The sequence below is a fragment of the Montipora foliosa genome, chromosome 12 (genome assembly GCF_036669935.1).
Source record: "Montipora foliosa isolate CH-2021 chromosome 12, ASM3666993v2, whole genome shotgun sequence".
NCBI lineage: Eukaryota > Metazoa > Cnidaria > Anthozoa > Scleractinia > Acroporidae > Montipora > Montipora foliosa.
The window spans coordinates 20,855,453-20,870,452 of record NC_090880.1 but is presented as its reverse complement, the minus strand read 5'-3'; the positions used below and the strand labels follow the sequence as shown (position 1 = coordinate 20,870,452).

The 15,000-nt window shown below is 42.6% G+C and overlaps 2 protein-coding genes across 4 annotated transcripts in view; both read right to left on the bottom strand.

Annotated features, from left to right (window-relative positions):
* The window catches only part of LOC137981216 (acid phosphatase type 7-like), a 26,140-nt gene extending 23,315 nt beyond the window's left edge, over window positions 1-2,825 (bottom strand). Inside the window, exon 1 of one of the 2 annotated variants that reach the window (XM_068828548.1) lies at window positions 2,629-2,825. In XM_068828548.1, coding sequence (XP_068684649.1) covers window positions 2,629-2,722 — 94 coding nt within the window. In that variant the 5' untranslated portion in view covers window positions 2,723-2,825. The remainder of the gene's footprint in view (window positions 1-2,628) is intronic. The other variant, XM_068828547.1, reaches the window with a different exon arrangement.
* A 1,129-nt stretch (window positions 2,826-3,954) lies between these two features.
* The window catches only part of LOC137981215 (neutral alpha-glucosidase AB-like), a 32,081-nt gene continuing 21,035 nt past the window's right edge, over window positions 3,955-15,000 (bottom strand). For both annotated transcript variants that reach the window (XM_068828546.1, XM_068828545.1), the window contains exons 16-27: window positions 14,829-14,870; window positions 13,616-13,814; window positions 12,540-12,641; window positions 12,256-12,314; window positions 11,277-11,461; window positions 10,042-10,106; window positions 9,883-9,959; window positions 9,195-9,269; window positions 8,575-8,688; window positions 7,772-7,881; window positions 6,915-7,018; window positions 3,955-4,247 (exon numbers count right to left, since the gene is read on the bottom strand). In XM_068828546.1, coding sequence (XP_068684647.1) covers window positions 4,135-4,247; window positions 6,915-7,018; window positions 7,772-7,881; window positions 8,575-8,688; window positions 9,195-9,269; window positions 9,883-9,959; window positions 10,042-10,106; window positions 11,277-11,461; window positions 12,256-12,314; window positions 12,540-12,641; window positions 13,616-13,814; window positions 14,829-14,870 — 1,245 coding nt within the window. In that variant the 3' untranslated portion in view covers window positions 3,955-4,134. The remainder of the gene's footprint in view (window positions 4,248-6,914; window positions 7,019-7,771; window positions 7,882-8,574; window positions 8,689-9,194; window positions 9,270-9,882; window positions 9,960-10,041; window positions 10,107-11,276; window positions 11,462-12,255; window positions 12,315-12,539; window positions 12,642-13,615; window positions 13,815-14,828; window positions 14,871-15,000) is intronic.

The following is a 15,000-nucleotide window of genomic DNA, read 5'->3' as shown; positions in this document are numbered from 1 at the left end:
CAATAGAGTTATCTACCGGATAATGATTTATCCAGTGGATAGCGTAATCCACCCTTTGAACAACTGGGGCCTGAAGATTTCTGAGGAGACGGTCACGTCACAGGTCTCTGGTGCTTTCTCAACTAAAACCCAAGATTTTGGCGAATTAATCCATCATTCACGTTGACTTTCCTTTTTTTCTCACACTGGTGTAACTTGATTTTACATAATATTTTCAAAATATGTCAGAGAAGTAATGGGTCAAACACACCAGGAGGAAGAAAGCACGTGATCAAGTGTCTAATCCACAGGTGTGAAAATCTTGTTTTCTCTGTTTTGCTGTAGTAAGACTTACATAAACTCCAAGTCCAACATCAAGCAAACAGTTAAAGCTGACTCTTGCCTATGAACCGTTGCTAACATAAACTCTAAACCACGAAAAAGAATTGTTTTAGACTTAATCTGCCCACGATGGGTCTCGAATAGTCCAGGGCTATTTGTGCACGTGACGAATTCAGAGCTCTCAGGTCTTGAAGTTTCCGAAGAGTGAGATGTTTGCTGGAGATCGCGCCAAAGGCGCGAGTGTCTTGAGTTTGTTGTGCCGGAGACGCCAAAAAATGCTCCCCCGGAAGAGTTTTGAAAATTATTTGCTGGAAATGCACTGAACGTGAACTTTGCAGGCTGCTTGCTAAAAGAGCCCACGTTGTTATGGTCAGCAAGTTAACATATCGGCTAAAGGCTGGTTTACAAGGTACGATTTGTCGGCCGGTGTTGTCGGGCCGGTAAGTCGCACCGTGTGTAAAACGTGTAATTTTTCCTCCAAAGATCTCCCCGTTGTCCTTTTAGTATCCGCTATTTTGAACGCTTTAATTTTTTCAGTATTTGTGCGCATTACCCACTCGCTTACCCTTTGATTGACTTCGTGGTTTCTCTCTGAGTGTTGGCCCGACTTCAAAAAATCTGTTGCAGTGCAACATATTTTTTGAATCGGACCGACTTTCATTCCCATGAATCGGTCGTTCATCGGCTGTCAAAATACACGCAAGATTTGCGCTCCGACGCCATCGGGACGACAAATCGTACCGTGAAAACCATTCATATATTGCAGGTGAAAGTCCTGAAGAAAAAAGACAATTGGTCGCAAACGAACAGATTGAACATTGGCGGCAACCTCTTTCCCAGGGTCTCTGTTCCCTTCCTCTTGTTGTCGTTGACGAAGGAGGCAGAGAAGAGACACCCTGGGAACAAGGTTGCATCGGCCGAAAGAATTCAGAATTCATGAGCACTTCTAAAAGCTAATCAAAGGTATCCTATAGTAAGATCGTGGAGTAAGTAAGATACTGCATCAGGGAGGTAATATAGCGAATTATCAAGCAAATTATAGTGGTTACAAATGCAGTGTAATACATTATATTGAACGTCTTTCATTGGCAGCCGAATAAGAGCATTCTTAACGGCCATTTAAGGAATGCATGAATGCACCTGCCGCCTAAACGACCATTTAACGAATGCATGAATGCGCCGCCGCACTTGAGACTATCCGAAATCGATTACAAATTTTCCATTCTTTACGCCTGACCGCCTCCATCCCGTTAGCTCTCCACGAACCAAAAACGTAGAGTCACCGATGGCGCATGCGTGACAGCCTGCCAAAATTTTTGAAAAAGTTGGCACAAAGGAGTGTGTGGGGAGTGAATATCTTATCAAAGCCATCCGTGGTCACTTTCGTGAACCAAATATCCTGTGGCGTTCAGAAACAAATGCACTATATTTTCGCTGTTGTTCTTTGCTCCTTTTTTCTTTAATTTTGTTGCTTTGAAGGGGATTTGATCTTGTGTTACTATGTCGAGTCGTGGCGGCCATCGAGCTGGAAGCGGACAAATAGTGATTTAGTCTCCTCAAGAAAGCAAAAGAAGAGCAGTCAAAATACCAATACAGCATCTACAATGAGGGGAAGGGTCGTTAAGACGTGAATTCATGAGAAATTCGACGTATGGTGTGATCGAAGCGCAAGCTGTTTCACTATTACCAAGGATCGAAGTCCATCTTCGTATTTCATTTCTAGCGAGTCACTTATAATTAAATGTTAGAGACCACCACATCATCGTTTGTTGATAACACACTTAGCTAGGAACTGGATGCACTGGTTGTGTTTATTTTCTGCACGAATTATAAAACCGTCAAACACGAGTGACTTTTTTCGCTGCTTGTCGTCTTTCGACTTCAAAATCGTTTCTTGGAAATAAATGCACTTTCTTTTAGCTTTGAAATGGCATATTAATCTTGATAATATGTCTGGTATAACGCAGAGAAAATAATATTTATGCGCGAGTGCTTGAACCGCCGACAGTGTTCCCGGTCACACTTCACTGAATTCAGCTGTCACGCAGAAAACAAACATGGTATTATATTTGTGTTCGATTTTATTTCTTGGACTCCAAATCAGCGACAATCGATAAATTTGCATTTCAGTGCCTTTCTAAAGCCGTATTTAGTCTAGACTTAAACAGAAAAAGCAAAAAAATTAACGTCTGTTAAAACCATCAGCGTGATATACTGGCTGCAGAGAAGAGCAACATTATATCAGAAAACCGACGCTCACCTATCGATCGGATCAAGCGACGAGCTATCGTCCAGACAATTCCCTACCTGTGCTTGAGAGATGAATCTGTTCAGGCTGAGGAGAATTTCCTTGAGAAAAAGTTACTAGAAGCAGCAATGCAAAGCAAGTTGTTAGACCCATGATCGACTTTTAATTTCTGGGTTCCTCTCCAACTCGGAACTCATCACGTGAAAAAGGTCTGATGTTTATTCAGCACAACATGCCCTCGCCCTCCCCCTTCCCTACCCGACATGGTGCAAGAGGCCCTTTGCATGACTGTTCACCATGTCACGTGACCTTGTCAATCACCAAAAAAACGTCGCGTGCAAAATAGACGGTTATTGACATTCTTACCAACTTCATCCCGCTCTTTCCATTTCATTGATATATTTTGTACCCCGGCCAGTTATTTAAGGTCAAGTGACAAGGGCATGCAAATTTTGTCAACGAAAACGAAGAGGTAACACAAGATTATATAGTTTTCAAGTGTGCGGTGCTTAAAGTACAATAGTTTTTTGTTGGGAACCGATCAATTCAGAGAATATGAAGCAAAACAGGTTTTCGGATTTCGTGTTCGACTAAAATTAAAAGACTCAGGGCGATGTAAGCCAAGTAGCCGGAAAAATCAGAGTCTCCGGCAGAATCAGGCTAGGCTCTATTGGGAAATCTGAATGTAAATCGTAAAGTCTCCGGAATCAAAGGAACTTATTTAAGCGCGGATATTAAGATCCGTGTCAGGGAAGTTGTCTGGGAAGGTTACCCATATTTCCGCAGAATGAATCGTCACGCAAGTTTCACTGATTTGTCTCAGGAGAGTGAAATTGTCACGCTGTTACTATGGCAGTGGTATGAATAGGTATCAGCAATCCGTTGATGGGGATAACCTTGTGACAAACTTAATTCCCACCCAAGGAAGAGAACAAATTCTCAATGTTACGGAATCCTAGATAAGATCGCCTAGGCAGACACAAATATCACGTGAAATCGCCTAAATATGTTTCCGCAAATTCCCGATTTTTTCAGCAATAACCTAACCCAGTATAAGGCAATACAGGAAATTTAACTGTGTCCTTGTAAGGCATACAACACGTCCTTGGATTTACCCCATATGGGGGATGTGTTAAATTGTCTGAATTTGTGTCTGTGAGTGGCTTTTAACTTTAAAAATTGCTCTCTTTCTCCATTTTTCCTAAACAATCCTAAATATCACATTTTTTTCCTAAATATCTCGAGATTTTCGAAATATCTCAAAATCTAAGTATTTCAAAAAATATCCGGATATTTGTGTCTAGGTCCGCCTCAATTGACCAAGTGACCTAAATCTGGATTTTCTGATCAAACGCACTGCCTTAAATATCACTTATACAACTGAGTTCATAGAAATCTATTTATTCCTCTGTGCTCAAACCAGTTGTTACAAAATTTGCCGAAGCCAACAGAGCATTGTAGACGACTTCCTCTCGTCTCGTTTCTTCATAATAGTGAAAAGACCCTTTATCCCAAAGCGTGATTTTAATGTTCTAAAAAAAGTGAATTTTATAACAAAAACAAGCCTAAGCGTGCATTGAAATGGTCCATTCCTGAGCGATGTTGACCGCTGGTTTCTTGATGGTCATAGTGTTTGTGCTGGCGTCGTGTCTGAATTCGAGGTGTCTGCTCTCGCCACCTGAAGGAAATGTAAATTGAACGGTTGGCGCTCGTTCATACAAATGCTACAAAATGTTGTTGCACCCAGTTATTGAAACTTAACCTGATGACTCACAGTTCAACATTAGGGCAGTTTATACAAGAGACAATAAACCCCGCCTTACATAAGGCGCCAACACCTCGTTTCAATAGTACAAAATGGAAGTTCGCGGCTTACTCCATCCGCAGTTAGCTCAAGTCGCGGCTTACCCTGGCCCAAGGGTTTTGGGACGTGCTAATTTGCCGCTCCTTACTTTGGACGTGAAAGTTTTTTCGTGTATATGTACTCAAGGGCTGTCCGCGGGCTCCTGCGCATGCGCCTGTTTTGTCATTTTAGCCCAGACTTCCTTTGTGCTCCCGTCCATTCGACTGAGAAAAATGGTGAGCACGAGCAATGAACCACGCAAAGAAAAAGATTGGACCAGTTGGCCACGAACCATTTATACGTATACGAGCATTTCGCGACTTATGTCAGCTGCACTCGCATAAAATGGCCCAGTTCGCATCTTATGTAACCCGCGGCTGTGAGCCGAGGATTATTTTTGTCGTATAAACGGCCCTATTGTAGCCTATTGTAGCACGCGACGTTTTTGAGCCGCGGACGCGTGCTTAAGCTCTCTAAATTAATGTTTGAAGAGAGCCGTGGCGGTGCACGGGCTACCCTATTGAGCAACAAAAATAAATCAACAATTGCCGAATTATGCCATTAGCTTCCCGAGACTAGAAAACGGTTGCTTTGCCTTGACAAATGAACGACATCGACGAAAGTGAAATCACAAAAGAAATCAGCCAGCAATAACCAAGGCTCTGGAAGTGCGTCTTACATAAGCTGTGGTTCACCCTGAGTCTGGGAATCGAGCCCGGGCCACATTGGTGGGAGGGGAGAGTAGTCTCACAACTGCGCCATCCTTGCACCGGTATAACATTGTCCGGTGGATAAGTCACAATCCGACAGTTCAATCTGCGCAAAGATAGTTGTATTTGCGCACGTCACGGCAATCGTGAATATCGTGAAAAGCAAGGATAAAAGATCCATGTTTGCCTTGCTATGGAAAACACGGACTGTGCTTCGCTACATTTCAAATAACCTTAAAGAACACCATCACAAACAACAGTGGCTTTAGAGGTCTGTCTCGACCTTTTTTTTTTTTTTTTGCTAATTCGAGTTCACGTCTGCCTCCTCTTCAAAGCGAGTCTAAGTGCGAAGTTTTTGTGATGCTAATTAGTTCTACTTTACATATGAAAGCAAACTAATTATCATAAGAAAAACTTCGCACTTAGACTCGCTTTGAAGAGGAGGCAGACATGAACTCGGAAATGGCCTATTCCTTGCATGCAAAGTAACATTTAAAATTCTGTTCTCACGTAAGCCATACATTAAACAAGTTGCCGACCAAAATTTATGATCTGGTGACCAATTTTTTTCCACCGCGCACCGGTGGCTCAGTTGGTTGAGCATCGGGCTGCCATGCGGAAGGTCGTGAGTTCGACTACGGCCGGACCAACACTCAGGGTCTTAAAAAACAACTGAGGAGAAATTGCTGCCTTTGTAATTACATCCGCAAATGTTTAAGACTTTCACGTCTTCTTGGGTAAGGACTATAAACCGTAGGCCCCGTCTCACAACCCTTCAATGTTCACAACCCAGTGGGACGTAAAAGAACCCACACAGTATTCGTAAAGAGTAGGGCATGGAGCTCCCGGTGTTGTGATCAGGGCTCATTTCATTCATTCATGTGCTGGGTGAGATCGCTAATGGACTGATAGCGGCTGCCAGCGGCGCCTATATATGCTGATGTCCGATCTCACCCATAGATCCCTTGCTTGTAAAGCGCATTTGAATATGATAATAGAAAATGCGCTATATAAATTCATTACCATTACCATTACCATTAGTCGCCAGCTGGCACCTGAGCAAAAAAGTTAATTTCGAGCCCTGGATAACGAGGCACGAGTGTGGAAACATTGGTCTTATAGCTACATTCAAAATACTTGTAACGAGAGTAGTATCAAACTCTGCCTCCGTTCTACATCATGATAATTCTCCAAAATGGCGGCAACGGATTTGAATGAGTTAAAATTGAACTGAATGAAAAACTGATACCAGAAATAGAAAGAGCACTTTTACGTTAGTAATACTGCGAAGTTTCAGCGAGCTAGGTGTTATATCAGACGAGGAAATGTAAGTTGACATTTGACAAATTTACAGACGTTTGTATGACTGGGGGTATGGCGTATACCCATACAAACGTCTGTAAATTTTTCGTTTTTCAACATACATTTTCTCAGCTGATATTACACCTGATACGCTGAAACTTTGCAGGGTTACTAATTAAAGTAAAGGCGCTCTTTCTATTTCTGGGATCAGTTTTTAATTTTAACTTATTTGAATTTTCAGCCGCCATTTTGGAGAAGGGTCTAATTTCCCCGACGTCCTCTGCTAAACGACGACCAGAAATGCATAGGGAAACAGGAACAGCCGGCGTTACTAGAATGACATCACCAACTCCGTCTATGCCAGAATAATGCACAGCTGGTGCACTGTCTACAAGTGCCACGTCGAGTTGGAATAAGACAAGAATCACAACGATGTAACGAGCTTATTTCCTCTGGTGGAGTTCTCGATCTCGTCACAGTATCTACTTACCACCAGCAGTCAGGAAGATTCCTTTGGGGCTGTTGCTTATTCCAAGAATAACTATGCGTTCAATCCATGCTTCAGTCTTGTAGTTCGCGTTAGGATTCGCTTTCCTACAAAAATACCACAAATAAATAAATAAATAAATAAATAAACAAACAAACAACAACGGTTTACGAGAAGAAATAATACACCTTTTTCAAAAGATGATGTTTCAAACTGACAAGCTTGTGGGGTCGTGCACAAATCAAATATAAAATCATTGCCGTTGCTTTTTGAGGAGAGGGGAAAGCCGGAGTAACCGGAGAAAAACGTCTCTGAGCAGAGTAGAGAACCAACCACCCTGGAAGCAGAGCCTCCTTTTGTCTTTTTCTTTACTGAGGCGGAGAAAAGGAGACTACCTGAATCGCGTCAACTCTTTGAAGCCTCCGCAGCTCGAACTTCAGGACTAGTCAATCTTTGTTTCTCTCGTCAAACTGGTTTATCCAGTGCAAGCGTCCCTTTAGGGATAAAACCGATAATTGAGCCCGCTATACCATGCAAAAATCAGGCGGTGAGATCTGCTTGAAGCCAAGCACTTAGGCCTGGGTTCGAAACGGTATCCTGGCAACATGCAGCGCATGCTTAATAAAGTTCTTACTCGATTCGTGCAGAATCTTTCTGGAGAACGCCAAAATCGAGCAAGCAAAAGAAAGGCCCTGCTAGCAGGGTGAGAACGAACAAACTCAACCCACATTTGACACCGACATTGGTGGGAGGCGAGTGTTTTCACCACTGCGCCATCTCTGCTCCTGTCAAATTTATAGTGTCGCAGTCATAAATACAAGTCGAAACCCGCTTGTTCAAGGTCTAACGAGGTGTCTTACTTTGCAATCAATCGCCCACCCTGGAATGTATACTTCATATAGATGTACGCTCCTTTCTTGTAATCCAATGTGTGGCCATCATCAACATAAAGGTCGCCCTCGGCTTCAGCCTACAAATGAAGTGAAGCGAAAAAGGTCAAACCAGCGATAGAGAAGTTACAAATCATACGTCAGGTATTTGCAAGATAGAAAAGCGGGCCGGGGGAGGGGGTAGTACACATTTTAACAGTTATGTCCCCGTAAAGGACACTATTGCGTATTATACAGAATAAGGGCAGAGGGAAAGCCAAGTGTTGGCTAATCAGTGTTTCCATCCTTGGAAAGTCGAAGAATAAGCCCACGTAAATGGCCAAATGGAAAGGAAGCTTTCATTGGAAAGGAAACAGTTGGAGCCAACCTATGTTTTTCCAACACAATTAAGTTAATAACCCTAAACTAAAATTCAATTTCATCTTGTTAAAGTAAAAGGACGCTAATAATTGTTAATGAGCTCATTCCTTTTCGGCAAATCAGTGAGAATATAGAAAGGGCTCTTGCGGTAGCCTTGGATCACCCCTAATGGAGCGTCGAAACCTTGTGTCTTTGCACTTTAACTTTTTAAGCTAAATTAAAATTTCTTCCAACCACAGTAGCATCAAACATAAATCTGATCGTCAACCCAGTAGTGTGGTGAACTTAGTATTTCCGTTATTTCGAGGAACGAAGTGTTTCTGCTCTGAATGCAATCCTTCATTTTAGGATTAAAGACAAGCGATAGCCATAAAGCGAGCTGCCATGCACTAGTTTACTTATCCAATACTAACATTAGAGCTCAAAGCCATAGTAAGTGTGTAGGGATCGTTGTGCATAAGGGCACTGCAGCGACGGATTCGTTGCCTAGTTGCAATGATGCTACCACCACGCTGAAACAACGGAATCTGAAAAACAAACAGAACGAAAAGAAAATTTGATAAATAAACTTTATCAAGGACGAAAGCAAACTAAACCGCAGTATCCAAGTCACATGTATAGACATTTCTCTCGGTCTCATCATCCAAGCATCCAAGAGAGTGGTACAGCCGATTATTCGTCGCTTGCCAATCAGAACATGCCTGCAAACATGGATTCCCTCACCCATCAAAGGCTACAACCAGTTGCAACAGCAGTTGAGACATCTTACAACGACAAAAGAAAACTGTTCACAACGCGATTCCCCCCACCCCCCCTCACACCTTTTGCAACGTTGATACCTAAAAATCTCAGACAAACACCATAGAATCGAGAAGGGAGAGGGGTGGGGCTATTAATTTTTCCGCACTAAATTTCGTCTTGGTCATACCTATGAAGTCGGTAAACGCATTTTTTGCACAAGGTGTCTCAACATTTTTGCAACGTTGCATTGCTACAAAAGATAGAAACACAGAGTTGATAATGGTTGTCTCACCCTCTCCAGAGGCGTGCTGACGTAAATCGTGTTTTCTCCTCGGTAAATCTTGAAGTCGACCAAATCGTACCAATACTGAAATTTAAAATTAGATCGCGATCATGGTTTGACACCACAAGACAGAATCAGGCATTTTCCACGAAACACCCAAATTTATTAATAATTAAAGTAGTGCCTTTTTCCTTTCCTGGTACATTTTCAACAACGATTAAGATTCCGATTAACGGAAACTCGGACGTGTTTGTCCAACTAGATTTTACTATCTCTTGCATTGCTACACTTACTAACTGGCTCAAAATCTTTCGTCACATTCTCGGCCAATTTATTTGGGGGCAGGGAGGGGGAGGTCATGCAAACGATTGCCAATTTCCCTACTCTATGAAGCGGCTGCAGGGCACTCCATAGAATAGCTCAGTCGTTAAGTGCGCAGCCTTCTGAGCTGGATGGCACCAGTTCGATCCCCGTCTCATTCCATCGACGTCGTATCGACTTTTCTCTGATCCGTGTAGCTGTAGGTTTGAATATCCATAAAACGGAGCATTGACGGAGGAAGGGAGGTAAGAGAGGGCCACAAGCGTATCAGTACCTCTAGTCCACTGTCAAGTGCTACCCTCGTAAATTAGGACCTCTTTTCACACTGTAGAAAATCTCTATTATATTATACAAAATACTATTACTGTGATCTTACCTCGCCAATTCCTGGCAGATAAACATCAATAGAGTTTTGTCCTTGATTAGTCACTGGTTTCACAAGAAGATCCTTCCCTAAAAACAGATTCAAAACAAAGGCACTTCAAAGTCACCTTTCTTTGACGTACGTTATACGAGTCAAGGATTAGAAACATACCAAGAAGAAACTGGTCTTCCATCGAAAAAGTACTTTTCTCCTCTGGATACTCAACCCACAAAGGCCTGAAGAACAATCGAAATACTAACGTAACTAGTGGTAATCTCGCATTATTGAAGTGCGTTCGACAATCGCCTTGGAAGCAAAGCAGAAGGGTTAAAAGGTTTTCACAATTAGTTTACAAAATGGTTGGTTTTTCAAAGTACACGGAAGTACATGTTTCGCAGGGAGAAAATGCTCTCTTAGCAAAAGGTTACTAAGAAAGTCAACGAACAGACTCAGGGCCAATCGCCTTTGCTATTCAACGCTGGAACAGTCTGCGCTGCAATCTCAGGCAAGTGAAATCTCTAAATCGTTTTAAGCAATTGTTAAACCTTCATTTCAGTTAATTTAGTTAGATACACGACGTTCATGGAAAACAGGTCTGTTTCATGAATAGTATTTTTACTGAAAAGACTTTTTGGATACGCGCTTATTCTTATTAAATATTGTTAGGTAGTTGTATTTTATATTGTTCCATAAAACCTGATGAATTTTCACCGTGTTAAAATAAAGATTTGAACTTGAATTTGAATCCCTACGCTGCCTTTTTGATCCAAACAAAGGTGAAATAAATGTATAAATTTGAAGTGCGGGTTAAAGACAAAAGGACGACGTGATCCTCGCATTTGACTGGACAAATAAGCAATTGCCTCTTAAAGACAGCTGATTACTTCTCCCTTTCGTCTATAACCCGCACTTGAAATACATAAATTCGTTTCATTTATCGAGTCCTTTCAGGGAAACACATGATCCCAAAAAATTGACCTGCTGCCAACTGAGTGGCTTCATACACGAAGCTCAGTTGGCAGAGCATTGCACCGCACCGCAGAGGTCATGGGTTCGAATCCCGTTGATACCACCCGAACTTTTCAGGGTCCCGTTTCTCAAAAGTCCCGAAAACTTTTCGGGCCCAAAAAGCCATTTGTGAAACTACCAACCACTTGATCTGGAAAGCCGGTCTTTTAACACGATTTCAAGGTAACAAAAAGAAAAATAACTGTGAAGTTTGACGACTTAAATCCTCTCCGTTCTTGAGATACAAAGGGAATTGTGACACCCGAAAATGGCCCGTAAAGTTTCGGGACTTTCGAGAAACGCGTCCCTGGTGTCTTTGAGAGACAATTGCCTAAATTGTTGCTATCCCCTTCTGAAATATTAGTGTAACACAATCAATCTACAATGGCGATTCTCACCTTACGATTGGTGTCCCTGTAACGGAGGCGTGATAGAAGAGGGTATACCAATATGGTAGAAAGGCATATCTCATTCGAATGGCATCTCTTATGATCTTCTTGTAATTCTCATCATAGAGCCAAGGCTCACGTCGTTTCGTGTCCAAATGTGCATGTGCGCGGTAAAATGGCATAAATGCTGCAGCCTGACAAATTCACAAAGACAGGGTGGATAAAATAATCCTTTGAAATAATAAATTAAGCCGTCTTTTGCCGAGTTTTCACTGACTGGTTGCAGTCTCAATTTTCTCGAAGCCTTTCTCCGCTGACTGCAATGCCTGGTAGGTTCGGGAATAGTGGAGTGTGGACGAGGATCGAAGAAGGGCAAAAGCCGACCTTTTTCTCGTTTCACTGAAATCTTCAATCGCCATCATTCATTCGACCGAGTCTTTTTGTCGCATTTCAAGAAAAAAGTGGCACGAGGGGAAAATGGACTGAGCCGACCCTTCTCTTCCCTTACCGAAATCTCCACTTCCCGGCACTTGACCGAGTCTCTCTCCGGATCACATTCGTCGCACTTCCACCAGTTTAAAACACCCAAGTTCGCAAGCATCGCATTGTACTTCCTTCCTGAGAAAACTGAGAACTTCTAACGTGCAACCAGAGCTAACCGGTTTCCTGATATCAACAATGGTAAAAACCTGCCACATTTGTTTTTATCTTCACCGCGTTGACATCAAGAAGCTACGCAGACCACATTTAAGTTCACTTCAGCCTGAGTGGGTGGAAATGAGACTTATGTTTCGGCATTTATAGTAAAACTGTTCATATCAATAATAATGACACCAATTACCCTGGCAGTAAAGACCACAGTTGAGGATTCGCTCCGAGTCTTTATCACATTTTTTTCAACTAAACTGAGCTACCTGGACAAGCAGGGGTATCCTGCACGTTTTCTCCGAAACTCGGAAAGAAACTCTTCAAATGAAAAGAAACTTACCTGATACCACCTCACCAACAACTCCGGGTCAGGATTATTGAAGAAACCACCAACGTCGGCTAAAAAGTCGCGAAAAAAGAAGTTTCTTTCAATGACAAAACACATATGCAAGATCTGATTGAGGAAACCAAGTCAACATTCTGATTCGTCCCGCAATGTTCCCTCCGTTATCAGTCAAAAGAATGCATTGCGTGACGTTCCAAGTAACGGCAACGGAGGCGACTGAGCCTAAGTAAAACATGGGACTCACTTCGAAGAGGAGGCAGAAATGAACGTTAACTTACCGCCCGAGAACGGCAACCCAACGAGGTTCAGTGTAAGGACCATGGGAAGGGAGGCCTTGAGATGGTCCCAGTTCGCAATATTATCACCCGTCCAAATAGGACCTGAAACAAAATAAAATCACTGAAATCGGCGACAGGGCAGAAATTGCATATTCCTGCCGGCAGGGGTTTAAGTGCCTTTCATCCTGCTTAATAATCCTCTTTAATATTGACTCGAACATATTTCCTAAACGGTAGCCGGGTGGTTTGTGATGTCAGCCGGGTATTAAAATCATTCACTTACCTGTCATAGATCAAATGACAGAAGTATTTGAGATCGGCTCTAAATTGCCACTTGAAAAAGAAATCGGAGCAAAAAATAATAATTGGGACAACGGCAAAGAATTAATGCACGCGAATTGTCTTTTGAAAGGGACAGACACTTAATGCGAGATTACCAGTCACGGTCGACGCTGTCCCACAGCGAACCGAAGAAGGAGACTCAATTTTTTCCTTGCCCCTTTTCCTTCTTATACGATTCACTGACACATCACATATCACATGACTCCGAGGATGACTGCCGGTCAGGTTGTCGAAACGTCAGTCATCAGGGACCTTTAGATCGGAGTATGCACACTTCGAAAAATGTCGGCCTCCAAACCTTATGCGCACGCTCAGTACGGAAAACACGTACTCGTAGTCGTCCTCGTTCTCCGATCTAAAGGTCCCCAATGTCACCAACAACTCCTTCTCAGGATTACTCTTACCCGACTCTACACGAATCTACACGAAGAGGTTACGTATTCATCAACGGTGAGTCGGGCATGATCGGAAATCAAATCCGAGTGCTATGAACAGGAGTCGAACATCTGACCTACCAATCACCAGTTGGGATGCTATACCACTGAGCTACAGAAAGTACATGAACTAGGCTCTGCATTGTGGTTTGACGGTAATGTCAAAAGGTCGTATTCTCAACACAATTGTCGAAAAATGGTAAAAGAATGAAGTTACGTATCCACCAGGTGTCTCCTGCAGAGTAAAAATAAAGACCTTCAGATGCTCAAGGTGCTCTTTGTTTAGTTTGCAAAACTCACCGTGTCTTTGAGTTCCAGCGAAAAATGCTCTTGAAAGAACAAAAGGCCTCTCGCTACCCCCCGAGCGGTCTAAATGTCCCTGGACTGTAGCCATGTGCAAATAGAATCCGTAAATGTTGTGAACATCTCGATGTTCCCAATCGCCATAATGCAATGCATCCTTGTGCATTGTAATTTCCGGGCCGTGGAAAACAGAGGGCTAAAAATGAGAAGAACCAATAATTGAGAAACGCGCATGCGTGAAAGGATACTTAACACAAAGCAGAAACGCTGGTGTCAGCAAAAACACTTTGCATTAATTTGCAACTATTGCTGCAGAATGTTTACTTCTTCGCGAAAGAATCGCCTTGCCCCTTCGACGCCATAGCCATCAGCACCGCGGAGTGATTGTATACAGAAGGCGTTTTCCATTCAACAAAGTTTCCCGTCTTAAACGTGCCCATTGGAACAGTACCTCCCGGTCTCAAGAACCCGACCAATGTCACAACGCGTTAGTATAAGTTTCGGGCCAATCAGAAAGATTCACGTTATAATTGAGTGAGCACGAAACAATGGGAACCACAATTTTGTAAAATGGAAAAGGTCATTTCCGTCCGACCGATTAAGGTGGGCTATCTTTAAAAACGGTCCTAAATATACCTCATGACCAACCATGACCGACCGTTTAATTTGACTTTCAACTGAAATTTCCGAAAATTTTTTCGACTCACTGGAAAGCGCCTTTGGTCTTGTCGCTACTGGAGAAACGGGCAAGTTACTTGAATTAACATAAAAACGGCTAGGCTAGTAGGGCGTTTTATTATACTGATATCTTGGTAATTGAATAGATCTGTTAAGCCACATTTGTACAAATTCTTGCGGCTGGACTCCAGCCAGCATGGAATGAAAGCTGATTCGGACGGGAAGTCTATTCAAATGGGGGAATTTGCCGCGCAGGAAAGGGTCGAGTAACAGCTCTCGAAATGTTCAATGTGATTGGCTAGCTACGCAAACGAAAAACAAGGCCTAAACAAGAGAAACATTGACATGGAATAGAAGGTGCTACAATACCAAATTTAGCTGCGGCTGCTAGACAGTAGCCATGGGAAGGTGTCCCAAAAGACGAACAAGATCTATCGTTCAATTTTAGCACAGTCACGGGGAATGCAAGAGTTTGGTCTCGACAACTAAGCCAAGTAGAGTTCTGTTGAAACAAGTGAATAAACTCCAGTACCTCGTTCATGTCATTCCAAGTGAAGAGAGTTTCTGTTGAACCCTGAAAGAGGGAAACTCCGGTGTTAGTTACAAGTTAGAGAACGTGTAAAATAGCTACTTAGCTAAGCGTATATTCCACGATGAAAAAAGCTTTCTACTCTAAACAAATAGACTCCATGCTGTCGTGCGTC